Here is a 13,505-nt window from a genome sequence, read left to right on the forward strand (position 1 = left end):
TCTATTTTTGAAAGGATGGTGGTGAAGTTAATGAAGAGTAATGAGTGTTGTATTAGTATCACGTCCAATGCTTTTTTTTTTTTTTCGCTAGTCAAATATCTCAAATTCTATGTCATCAAACAGATCTTCATTTATTTCAGATGATCCATTTTCTTGAATTGCCTGGTAGAAACTTTTAGTTTCTTTCTTCTTTCTATTTTTTTAAAGCTTTACTAAAACAACAACTACTACTTTTTTAAAAATTATATTTCCTAATTACTATATGATCTAGAGCACAATATAGGGCATTAATAATTATTTTACAATTCTCAAAAAAAAATTAAGGTGAAACTTTAGTCTCTTGAAACAAATTTACATCTATCCAATTCTATCATCATTAAACATGTTATATAATTAAATATCTTATATAAATTCTTTAATAATAATAATAATAATTGAAATTTCAATGCAGCATTTAAAAAAAATAAAGTAGGTGTATAGTTAAAAATAACAACTATAAAAACTATCTAATGCCATCTATATTTTAGAGCAAAGTTTCTAAAAGATGTCATATATTGTAACCTTGATGGAGTAATAGTTTAAAAAAGTCCAAAAATAAAATCTAAATACACTAATCAACTACAAGAACAAGTGTTGTTTGAAATAATTTTCCTACGAGGGGAAAAAATTCATTTCATACTGTCCTACAAAGCTACAATAGTGAATCATGTATCTCTATAATAACTTTGACCCCGATCCACAAGGAATAAGAGAAAAAAAGAAAAATTCAGATGAGAATATATGTGACAGACCACACTTTGTACTACAATTTCGTTACAAAACTATTTATTCTTCTTTTTTATTTTATTTTTTGTAATGGCATCCTCAAATTTAACAGCGAGGCGAATCTGTGATTGTATGAAAAGTCGACGAAGATGAATCTGGTGAATTTGGATGATCCGCCACTTCGCTGTGATTACCTCTTTCTTCTGAATTTGAACGTTCACAACAATGATCCAAATCCAGTACTTGCCTCTGAACATTCGTCGGAACCACCGCCGGTGCATGTGACTCCACCGGCGCATAAATCACAAGCGGCGGCGCATGTTCCGGCGGTTGAACTATAATGTTCCTCACCAACACAAATTGAGCCGTTTGAGAGTCGCCATTGTTGTTCTGTATCAAGTGGCTTGGTCTCCTCGTATGCAATCGAAATTTCTGTCCATAAACCCAGGAAAGTCAGGCTTTTAGATTTGAATCAACGCAAAAATTATTTCTCTTACTTCTTCCTCTACCTGTAAATGACTCTTCACTTCATCGTTTGTGAGGCCATCGACCTTCATGAGTCCCCTAATCTGCTTCGGCGTTGCAACTGCAAAAACAAAATATGATCATATTCACGAGTTAGTTAATCAGGAATTCAGCTGCAAACTTTTGGCGAGCTAAGACTAAGAGAGACTCACAATCTGCTCCACCGAGTTGTTGAAGTGCGTCCACGAAGCGCTTATGCAGCTCCTGAGACCAGTATCGTCGTTGCTTCCTTCGACTCTGTCCTTCTTTCTTGTTGCTTCCGGCGACTGGACGTGGTGGCGGCGGCGGAGGAGAAGGAGGAGAAGAGGATGCTTTGCCTGTTAATGCATTTGGAACACTCGCTTCTCTGTGAAATGGCTGGAAAGCACCTCCATCTCTGTTTACTTCCAACACCGACGTCTTCCTCGGAACATCCTGAGATTTGGGTTAACTTAATTTGATTATAAAAACAGATTATGCGGGAAGATTCAGGCGGGAGATGATTGATATACCTCTTGAACTGGGGATTGAGGAATATTCCAGAGTTGTACGGATCTAAGCCAATCCAATTTCGTCTCATCGGAGTTGTTAATCGTGGGATGATGATGATGAGAGTGTTGCTCATCTTCATCGTCTTCCCTTCTCTTGATGGGTATGAACTCCTCCAGAACAGGCCCTTGCGATGATGTCTGTCCCGAACACTCCGATTGGCCCTTCAAATTATGCTCTGAGTTCAACGCTTCAATGGCTAAAAACACGCAGACACACACACAAAGTAAAGAGACCCAGAAAGGCATTTGAGGAAAGCAATGAAATCACAGAGAAAAGAAAGAATCATAAGAGGATACCTCGGGTAACGAGGTCCAAGGAGAGAGGAAGCTCTTTGGAGAAGACAAGGATTTTAAGACGTTCAGATTCTAATGCTTTAACGTAATCGGAGGACCCTATCATGAAGTGGGGCTGCATTTTTCAGAATAGAAGTGAAGAAGAAGAAGGAGTGGAGGATGTGGATGAGAGAGAGAGAGAGAAGGAATACACACACACACATATAGAGAGAGAGAGAGGGAAAGGAGGGGGCATCCAGGCATAGAAGGATCCGACCCAGGCAAAAACAAGGGGGTGAGGGGGGCTATCTCAAAGGAGAATCAAAATCAAAACTAGGAATAAACTTTGGAATTTAATTTAGAGATGTCATCCACAGAGATTAAAAATATATTAAATTAATAAAGAGTTATCAGACAGACAGTGAAAGAGAGAGAGAGAGGTGGGTCGGACTCGGATGGCAAGCATAATATGCGAGGCCGTGGCGTCGCGTACAAATGGAATGTTGAGTTTGAGCAACTATACCGAAATTTGGGTCATTTTTAATGGCCAAAATTTATCATTTTTTAATTCAATTCTTTTTTTTTTTGTAAAATGTTATTTGTTGGTAGGGTGATAATTACAATATTATCTTTATTTTAAATTTAATATTCAGATAATAATTGATTAAAAATATAAAAGTAAAGTTATATTAAATCTCCACGGTTCAAGATTGGCACTGGAACCAATTCTCCAAAAGAGGGGGGATTTTCAGGTGGATAGAACTGGGGAGAAAGTGAGTGGCAATAGCTTCTCATCTTTTGTGCATAAAATTTATTTTTGGATTAAAGTACATTTTTAGCTATCACATTCAGATGAGCACTGCATGCTTATCAGGTCAAAGGCTAATTTCGGCCGTTCAATGTATTTTAAAATGATATTTTCTGTTCATTTTAAATTATTTTTTAGATATTTTAATATTCTATTTATTAAAATAAAAATTTATTAAATATATATTGTTCAAAGCACATCTAAATATTGAATTTATAAAATTATAAAAAAATAATATTAAATTAGATCAGCCAAATTATATCTATACTATCCAAAATACATCAAAATAGTCAATTTGTAAAATTTTAAAAAAATAATATTAAAATAGTCAAGCCAACTATGAATAGATTTATTAAAAAAATTTAAATTTAAATTTCATAAAAATAAAAATAAAAATAAAAAGCTTTAAGTCAAAATAGTCCAGATCTCATTAAGGGCGATGAGTAATCTGGTGCTCTGTGCTCATTCCTCGATGAACACCTAAGACAGCCTAGATTTAATATTAAATATTTTATAATTTTTATTTTAATAAATACAATATTACAAATATCTAAAAATTAATTTAAAATGAATAGCAGAGATAATTTTGAAATAAATTAAAGGACCCAGATCAACTTTAGGCTGATAAGCACACAGTGCTCATCATACTTTGAAGCCATTCTTTGAGAAATACCTAATGTTTTAAACTATTTGTTATTATAATTTCATCTCTACGGTAATTAAAATGTAACATATTTACTCTTGATGTTAAATATCTAAACATTGATCATTAAAAGTATTGACTAAAACTTAAATTTGACTAAAATTGTCACTTGTCATATCAAGTAAATCCAAATTAAAGTGCATTTTGCTACGTTTTAATTCCTCTATGGATAAAATTGTTATGATATAAATAGTTTAGGATATTGAGTGCTTTTTGAAGAATAGTTCGAAGATAAAAATGTACCTTAACTTATATTCACTTGGCATGATAGGTGGCATTTTTTGCCACTTAAATCTTAGTTAGTATTTTCAAAGATTAATATTGAGCTATTTAGTGTCGGAAACAACTATGCTACATTTTGATTACTTTAAGAGTAAAATTATTATAACAAATAGTTTAAAATATTGGGTACTCCTATGAGAATAGTTCAAAGGTAAAAAAATAAATTAACCTTTTTTTTCAATTATTTGATCATAAACCATGTTTAATGTATACACTTTTTTTCCTGAATTTAATGTACACGCTAACACCACACAAGAAAAAAGTATTACTACCTCCGTTGGTTAATATAAGTCCCAATTTTAAAATACACACGAATTTTAAAAATAATAAAATCTATGTAATCTATAAGAAAGATTGTTTTCATCTTTTCGTTCTTACCCTCAATTAAATGTCATGGGAAAATTACATTTTTAAATGTTAATGGTGGGGTAAGAACTAAGAAATTATTGTTGCCCGATAAGTTATCCATTCTATGAGAAATATGCAAGAGAAGAAAGGATTTATGGCGATAAAAATAAATTGTAAGAAGGCTTATGATTGTCTAAACTAGAATTTTTTTGTTGATTGTCTACTTTCGATTACCTTCTATGTGATTGACATTATATACCACTGTGTGACTTCTATTTTTATACAATTTCTTTGAAATGGTGACAAGTTTGAATCCTTTAAGCCTGCTAGAGGAGTTCACCAAGGAGATCTTATATCTCCATATTTGTTTGTCATATGCATTGAAAGGCTTGCACATCTTCTTCAACAGAAAATAAAGGATGATGAATAGAGACCCATTCACCTGGGGGAAACCTGACTACCAATTTCTCATTTATTTTTTTGCTAATGACATTATGCTTTTTGCTAAAGCTTCACTTGAACAGGTGACAGTTATCAAAGATTGCTTGATGACTTTTCGTAATAGCTCAGCAATGAAAGTCATTGCCACCAAAACTAGAATATTTTTCTTCAAAAATGTTCATAATGTTCGTCAGGAGGAGTTGAGTTCAGCTTTAGGTTATTCTAGAACTACAGACTTAGGTCGATGCCTAGGAGTGCAATTAGACTCAAAGACTATCGATAAAAACATGTTTACTGACATTATGGATAAATTTAAATGTAGATTATCCTCTTGAAAGTAACATTCCTCTCTCTTGCTGGCCAAACATCACTAGTCTTTGTTATTAGTACTATCATCCCGAGGTATACTACGCAAACTGCTTTGCTACCAGCTCAAACATACGAAGCTCTTGACAGGGCCAATCGAAGCTTTTTCTAGCGTTCCATTGAGGGGAAGGAAAAAACGCATCTTGTATCTTAGAATACTATTAGGATGAGTAAGAAACAAGAAGGTTTAGGCATTAAGCATGCTAAGGTTCAAAACCAAGCACTCTTCATGGAGCTTAGTTGGAAACTAATGACTAAAAAAGATGACCTATGGGTTAGAGTTGTATAGGGAAAATACAAGTATGGAAATGACATTCTCCCTAAAATCAAGAAGTCAAGATCAAGCCCTAACACCTAGTCTAGAATTAAAGCTACATGAAATAAGGTTCAGGGTGGGGCTAAAATTGTTAATAATGGTCAATGGGTCAAATGGAAATAAGAAAAACATGACAATTTCTCAACTAAATCTGCTTATTCTCATCTTTATAAAGAACAGGAAGGAGGTGATAGAAAGTGGGCTCTTATTTGGAAGATGAATATACCCTAGAGATGTAAATCCTTCATATGGCTTCTTCTCTGCAACAGACTTCTAACGAACGACGTGAGAAGATGTTGGAAGATGACTAATGATGATATGTGCCCTTGGTGCCTTAACTTTACGAAAAGCACACTACATGTTATGCAAGATTGTCCTTAAACATTCCAATACAGGTGCAAAATTGTCTCCCCTATCTATCAAGGAGCTTTCTTCAGGGCATCATGGAAAGAGTAGGTTTGTTGGAACCTTCAGGTTGCTAGATGAAAGATGACACCTGACTAGGAGAATATTTTCCTTCTGAGTTATTGGCAAATATGGCAGCGTCGTAACGTTTGACCCTTTGAACAGGTGAATAGGAGCAATGACAGTATGCATGCTTGGATGACTTCTATTACCACAACTATGATGCAACAAAGAGGTAGGATAGCTCAAGTGAATGCTGCAGGTGATATTTTGGAATTGAGACATGAAACTTGGTATCCCCCCCCCCCCCATCGATTGGGTTTTGGTTAATGTCGATGGAGCCTACTCATCATCTCTCTCGATGGGTGGCTGTGGGGGAGTTCTAAGAAAAGATGCCCTTGAAATTGAATTGTGGGCCATCCTCCTCTGGTTGAAGGAAACTTGGGATTTAGGATATCGGAAAGCTATCACGGAGAGTGATTCTATTGAAGCTGTTCATCTAATTCAAGAATCTTATAATCCTCTGCATCAACATTCTACCCTTATTGAGGAAACTCATTAGACTTGGTAAAGAGATTGGGAGACTTCTATAAGACATTAATTGAGAGGGCCATGCAGTAGTGGATGAACTTGCTAAACTCACCTAGATGCACTAGCCTAGTTTCGTTAGATTTACTTCTTCACCTCATGTCATTGGACCTTTTCTTTTAGCTAATTGTAATAACCTACACCAAACGTAGTTTGGGTGTGTCCCCTGTTATCAAAGAAAAAAAACTAAGAAATTAAGAAATTAAAATTGTTTATAAAGATTTTTTTTTTGTTTTGAAAACATGCATTGACTACACCTAAAAATATGTATTATGACTTATATGTAGAAATTTAAAAAAAAAATAAAATTACGATTTATATTAAGGAATGGACAAAGTATTATTTAATAGTATTTTTTACCTTCAAAATATTTAATAGTTTTTATAAGCCATAATCAATGTAATAAATTATTTTCGTGTTCTTTTTTTATAAACAATTATTACTCATATTCTATTTAATTCATGAATTCACACGAATTATTATTTATTTATTTATTTCATGATAATGTAGAACTACTTTCAATCACCGATGAATAGTCCATGATTGTGTGCAGTGATATAGTTTGATATTTCTTAACTATTGTTTTGAATGATATTAACAAAGAAAAAATAATGCTAAAAATCCTTTTTAATTGAGACCTGCATGGCTCAGTTTTTTTTTTTTTAATATCAATCAAAATATATTAAGATAAAATGATTAATATGCAAAAAAAAGCCTGAGATATCGAAAGTTCCCATAAAAGAAATACAACTGACAAATCAAAAACGACAAACATTAGGCCATAAACAAATATCAAAATTTGACCAACAATATCATGTAGGAGTTGCCAATAAAACTAGAATGAGCTCATTTCATAAAGATTCTCTGCAGTCACTACAATCTGAGTAGTAAGAATATGTGTCGGTAAGGACATTGATACCTCTGTAAGAACTAAAAAGAGAGCAACACTGATATATATCATCCAAGGATACAATGTTGCTTGGAAGAGCAACATCTTCCACCCAATAAGCAGCAACACTGTTATGTGTTGTGATGTTGTTTATGTTTTTTTTTTTGGCCAAATGTTGTTTATAGTTAGATGGCTCATATTTGCATCTCTAGCTCTAATGCTTAACATCTGATCGATCACATTCATTGAAAAAAGAAACTACTCTTAAATCACAATATAATTTTTTCTTGAAAAAGTATAATAAATAAAAGTCAAAAACACAAAATAAAGGCCTTTTGCTCAGATTTGCCTAATGGAGTTTCATTGAGGAAGTCTTCGTTAACCCCTTTTTTATACATTTGTCAACCCTTTTCCCAACCCACCAAAGGAAAATAATCAATAAGCACTGGGCCAAAACATAACGGCTGACAGAAAGACCAAAACCAGCCGGCCCACATTTCACGGACAGTTAGTTTGGGCTGTCTCAGACCCTAAGCCCATGAGCCAGTTAACTGGAGCCCATATACAAGTCTGCGTATAGCCGACATGCCAAGTGCAATGAATCCTGAACACCTGGCCCAAAATAATCATGACCCAAACAAAATGGAAAGGAGTAAATGTGGCCCGAAATACGTCCATTGTCAAGAGGAAAGTATATTCATCCAATCCTCTTTATAAATCACTGTTATCAATTTTATTAATACCAATATAAAAAAAATAAGTATGTAAAATTTTAAATATATCACTATATAACAAATTTAAAAGTAATATTATATTAATTTTTTTCTCTCATAAAGGGTAATTTTGGACATATATTTCAAATATTACTTAAGTAGTTACATTGTAACTTATAAATGGGATCAAATAAACTCTCTAGAATGTGCCTTATAAATGGAATCGGTGGGAGTATTAATTATGAAACCAATAAAACTATCAACATATATTAGTTCAATTGGAAAAGATATAGGTCGTGGGTTAAAACTTCAAACCTCATTATCAATATGAAAATTTTGTTGATCAATAATTTATAAGTATTTTTTGCATTTGGAAATATTCATTGGTTCCGATGAGTCTCTGAGACTCACCTCATCTAAACTTTTTATATATTAAAAAAATTATGAAACTAATAGAATTATTAATTTATAATTTTTTATATGATATTACAATTAACATAAGGGAAATTTTTATTTTAAGTTGTTGGTGAATTTAAGGGAAAAAAGAATTGTAATTTTGCATTGATATAATGGGAAAAAATCTTTTCTAGCTCAAGAAGGCTAGATATAGATTAAAAGGACAGAACCAAAATGAATTTATTACTTCTTTAATTTCTAGGGGTAATTTTTTCTTTTCATATTATTTTTTATACACTATATGAGGTTCAGTATTATAGAGTCAAATTCAGGCATTGTCAACTCTAATTAAAGATAATTCCTTTAAAATATTTTCTATATTCACATGAATTTAAATTGGAGACTTCGTCAGAAGCCATGCACCTTCCTTTTCTTACTTTGTAAACTAATTCGTAACTTAGTTTATAGGTTTCAATCTGCTGAATGTTATGATCATCAATGGCAAACCTACTTGCATTTAGTGGTGGACGCAGGTGGTCAACTTGGGGAAAGTTGCAAGGAGAAGGTGAAATTTTTTAAAAAAAGAAATTGCTCCCATTACCTCAATAAATTTGAACCCACTAGATCTAAATTAAAATATATTTAAATTTAAAAATGGGTCTTTTATATTTCATTTAAGTCCAATGAATTTTAAATTTGAATCCATTATATTTAAATTTATATTATTTTATAAAAATATCATTTTAATTTTCCATATCTAATATTATTTTACAAAAAAATTATTTTACATATATTAAATTATTTTTTTATTATTCTTGCATTCAATATAATTTATACCCTCGCTAGCTTAAAGTCCTATATTAGCCACAACTTACATTTGACGGTGGGCAATTGCCCCCTTAAATTTTGAGATACTTTGTGTAAATATAGATTTAATTTTAATCTACCTCCATTGATATGTTAGTTTTGAATGCACCAAATAAAAGAGGAACAGGGGAAGAAGAAGAAAGAGAGATGACAATCACCTATGTCTAAGTGAGGGGTTGTGGTTTAGATTTCATTAGAGGAAAAAAAAATGAAGTATGGTTGAAGTATAATTTGGTACAAAGTAGGTAGATTTTTGCAAAGAGTGAATATGGTGATGGGATCATTAAAATTTGAAACAAAAGGTAGTAAAAGAGGATGGAAATTTTAGAATAATTTAAGTATTGTGATTGATTTTTTTTTATTGAAACTTTTGTTTCAAAATGTTTAATTCTTATATTTTTAGTAGTTTTATCTTTTTAAATTTTTCAAGATTTTTACTAAAATCATTTATATAATTTTAAATATTTTTTTATCTTTATATATTCAATTTGGTGTTTAATTTTTTTTAACAAATCAAGTTGGTATACACAATAGATATTTCATTATTATTAAAACGAGTGGTTGGGCTGAAGTTTAAATTTCAATTTGTGCACAAGTAGAAAATAAAATATGTGGGGAAAATTAAGATTTTCTATTAGTGGAAATTATTTCATTTATGTCTCATCAAAAAAGCAAAAAAAATTCTACTCCCACTACCCAAGTCCTAAGTCAACCACTTATTATGATAAACAGGTTTCCAAGTATATTTAATAAAAAATTAAATAATAATTTAAATTTTAAATTTACTAATTTAGGAAAAATTTAAATTTTAAATATTTAAATTTGAGCAATTTAACTCCTACCAACCACCATTGATTTAAACGTCGTTTTTTCTAATGTTGGAGCCCAGACAAGTGGCATGAATTTTTTATTTTTTTATTTTTCTCCCTACGCGTCTTTGGCTCTCTGCATTCCTGGGTGGCATGTTTCCTCCCTCATCTCTCTCTCTCTCTCTCTCTCTCTCTCTCTCTCACTCACTCACCGGTGCGATCCCAAAAGGTGGTACTATTTGCTCCGATAATCGGGTGTTTGAGCATAGCGTTGAGTGATTCTGTTGTGAACCCACTTTTCATTCTTCATTGGGACTATTTGTAGCGAGATTTCTGAAGCACCTGAAGTGTGAAATTACTCTGCGAACGGGATCTTTTGCTTAGTTTGATCTCACCGATGGCTTCTTCACTGCTGAGTCTCTCCCGTCCTCTAGCTTCCCCGGTCCCATTCCACAATTCCCAAGTTTTTTTTAATTTATTTAAAAAAAAAACAGAATTTGAGCAAAAATGACAACACATTCCGGGTTTAAAATGCTCAAGCTTGAGTTTAACATTCTTTTCAACCTTAGTACTCTGTTTCTAGATTCTCAGAAATTGCAGGATGATGATAAAGAGCGAGGGATCTGGGGGTTCTTTGCCTGTAAAGGTTTTGTTGGTTTTGGAGCTGGATTTGTGCTAGGATCAGGTTAATCTGAAATGCAGTTAAGTGGTCGATATAATGAATATTAGTTTAAAAAGAAGAGCCATTAAAAGGCTAGTTAGCCTATTAAATAGAAAAGCTCCTTAACTTATAAAATTTTACTCAATTTGTGAGACTTTAATGTAAAACTTATGAAAATGTCATCTCGTTAAGATTCAATTATCTTTAATAACATCACTCTACAACACTTCACTCGACTTCTTATTTGTCATGACTTTCTATGAGTAGCATTTTTTATGACACTGACTTTTAATAAAAATATTAATGTAACGATCACAAATTTAAAGATAAAATCTATTCTAAAAAACTAATTTATTGAGTGGGAGAATTCTTTATCTTATAAATTTCATTCAACTTGTGAAGCTCCCACTGTAGGATTGATGACAGTTGAAGCCAAGATTAGAATTAGAACTTGATCGCCCAACTTCGATGGGTCATCCATGTATGTGGAGCCAATACAGGGATGATTGTGTGAGACCGGTAGCTTCCAAGCTCTCCCTCAAGACGTGGATGAAGGGTGTGAGCTGTCAGTATTAACCTGCATGGCAGGCATGCCACCACGGCAATACCAAGTCAAAACACACTCTCTCTCCCCTTTACTATGACAATGAACGTTTCTCCAAATTAACATTGGGGTTGAAATTGCTATAAGTGTAATTATTTAAGATTTAAAATATATTAAAAATGAATTTAGGATTAAAATTATCACTTAATCCTTTAATAAATTAATAAATTAATTTTATTTATGCACAATCATAAAGGTCATTTCAATCCCCTAAGTCATTGCTATAAATTATCCCCTGTTCGGCACACCGATTTTCTGTTCCCATGTGATGATTATATGAGTTACCTGACGAATCAAACAAAATATAAAACAATATGTTTATGTGTGTGTGTGTGTGTGTATCTATATTTTGTCTCATTCAGAATCAACCCAAAGAAAACAGAGGTTAAATTGTCTGGAGAATAATATCTTCAATTCTGCGACAACAACAACTGGTTGTTCTAATGGTGGCCAATGCTGCTTAGTTGGATATGCTATCACGTGCCAACAATCTTAAATTATTTCAATTGTTTTTAAAAAAATTGGATTATACAATAAGAAAACAGCGCGGATTCACATAGTATTGCCTAGGCGCAATAAGGGGGGAAAATCCATGATAATATATGAGAGTATCAGCCATGCTTTAATATTTTTTTTTAAAAAAAAAAGGAATCAATCTGATTGGAAACATGTTGAAAACAAGGTTCTTCTTCTTTTTTCCTCCTCCTTTGAAATATATAGGGTACATTAATCCTTGGAAAGGATACAAAAGTAATCAGATTACAGTCATAAAACCTAATCTTTTCATATATAATCTATTACCTTGTGACAAAAATATAGTAGTTAATCAAAAGCACAAAAGCTGCTTTTAAACTAGCATTCTGGGTTAGAAGTTGGACACAAAAATTTGCTTATCTATACATAAAATTCAACGACACTATTATAAAACAGTCTTCGGCCTACTCAATAATGTCTCTAAGAAGATGTTGAAACCTTGAATTATAGCAATGATCTTAGGCTCCATTTGGGTAATTTACATTCCACTTTTATAAAGTACTTTCTTACTTTTAAAAAGTAAAATATCATTTGGGTATCATATTTTACTTCAAATCAACTTTTTAAAAGTATTTTGTGAATGTTGTTGAATGTAGATTTGGTAAAAGTTATGGGGAGAAACTTTTATAATGTACTTTTGAAATGTGATCCCTTTAATTTTTAATATGATCATGTTATTTTAAAATTTTTTAAGACTCTTCTACTTTTAATCATTCTTTATATTTTTGTTACATAAAAATTCTTTATATTTTTTACTCTTGAGATTATTTTTGTATAATTATTTTCATTTTACTATTAAAATTTTAAGTACGACTTCTAATAGAAAGATGAATAGAATTCGTGATTCAATTCGAAACCAAATTATATGTTATAAATTAAACAACTAATCATGTTAATTTTTAATATTAATGTATGTTAAATTATTTATTATATAATTTCTTTCAACATATCAAACTTTATATTTTATTATTATTATTTTAACATATCAAATTTTATGTTGTTCAAAATTTTTATCACATTTTTTAAATATTTATAATATATTACATTTGTATAACAAAAATTATAAATCATCATAAATCAATATTATTTTTATTAATTATATATTTAAAAGCACATTTTACTGTATAATTCAAACAACTTTCAATTTACTAAATTGACTTTTAAAAAAATATATCAAACACAAATTTTATTATAATAACTAACTTTTGTCAAATGAATTTTTAGCAAATGAACTTTGGATAAACTGAAAATCAAACATATAATTAATAATAGCAAGAGGAAAATGGCCAACATTGTAGAAGAAACTAGCAATCCATTTAGCATTTCCATTTGGGATCACACCTCCACGTTTGAAGATGCCATCCTTGTTACTCTCACATGACTTTGATCAAAGTAGTGTTTTGAGAACTTGTTAAAAACCTGGGTTTGCAGCTTTCAAGACAAAACTACTCCCACGTTGTTTTGATCAAAGCCATGTTTTGACTAAGTTAGCAGATTTCCAAACATGCACAAAATGACATCCCCCATTCATTTTGCATTCAGTGTTTAAATAGTTTTAAGAAAACATAAATGTAATTTTGGGACTCCTATTAAAACTTGTAAACAATATTCAATGAACCATTTCTAGCATACAAAACAGAATATTGACTTCTTATAACAAGCCACCATCACTTCGGTAAGGG

General features: G+C 31.6%; 1 protein-coding gene across 1 annotated transcript; it reads right to left on the reverse strand.

Moving 5' to 3' along the window:
- Positions 1 to 765: 765 nt before the first annotated feature.
- On the reverse strand, positions 766 to 2,409 carry LOC129310347 (transcription factor HHO3-like). Its single transcript, XM_054952169.1, has 5 exons — positions 2,118 to 2,409; positions 1,782 to 2,017; positions 1,443 to 1,704; positions 1,275 to 1,351; positions 766 to 1,197 (listed from the first exon to the last, which is right to left on the reverse strand). The coding sequence occupies exons 1-5, from the start codon at positions 2,233 to 2,235 to the stop codon at positions 871 to 873; spliced, it is 1,020 nt and encodes a 339-aa protein (XP_054808144.1). The 5' UTR covers positions 2,236 to 2,409; the 3' UTR covers positions 766 to 870.
- Positions 2,410 to 13,505: the final 11,096 nt, after the last annotated feature.

This window comes from Prosopis cineraria, unplaced genomic scaffold (genome assembly GCF_029017545.1).
Source record: "Prosopis cineraria cultivar Desert tree isolate PC_DT_omini unplaced genomic scaffold, ASM2901754v1 PC5, whole genome shotgun sequence".
Classification (NCBI taxonomy): domain Eukaryota; kingdom Viridiplantae; phylum Streptophyta; class Magnoliopsida; order Fabales; family Fabaceae; genus Prosopis; species Prosopis cineraria.

Bases quoted from the DNA above. Each gene is read 5' to 3' on its own strand.
- LOC129310347 (XM_054952169.1), bottom strand. From the start codon at position 2,235: ATGCAGCCCCACTTCATGATAGGGTCCTCCGATTACGTTAAAGCATTA. The intron at 2,018-2,117 runs GTATCCTCTTAT...GCGTGTTTTTAG, and splicing joins CTTGGACCTCGTTACCCGAG to CCATTGAAGCGTTGAACTCA. The intron at 1,198-1,274 runs GTAGAGGAAGAA...GTTTATGGACAG, and splicing joins AAGTGAAGAGTCATTTACAG to AAATTTCGATTGCATACGAG.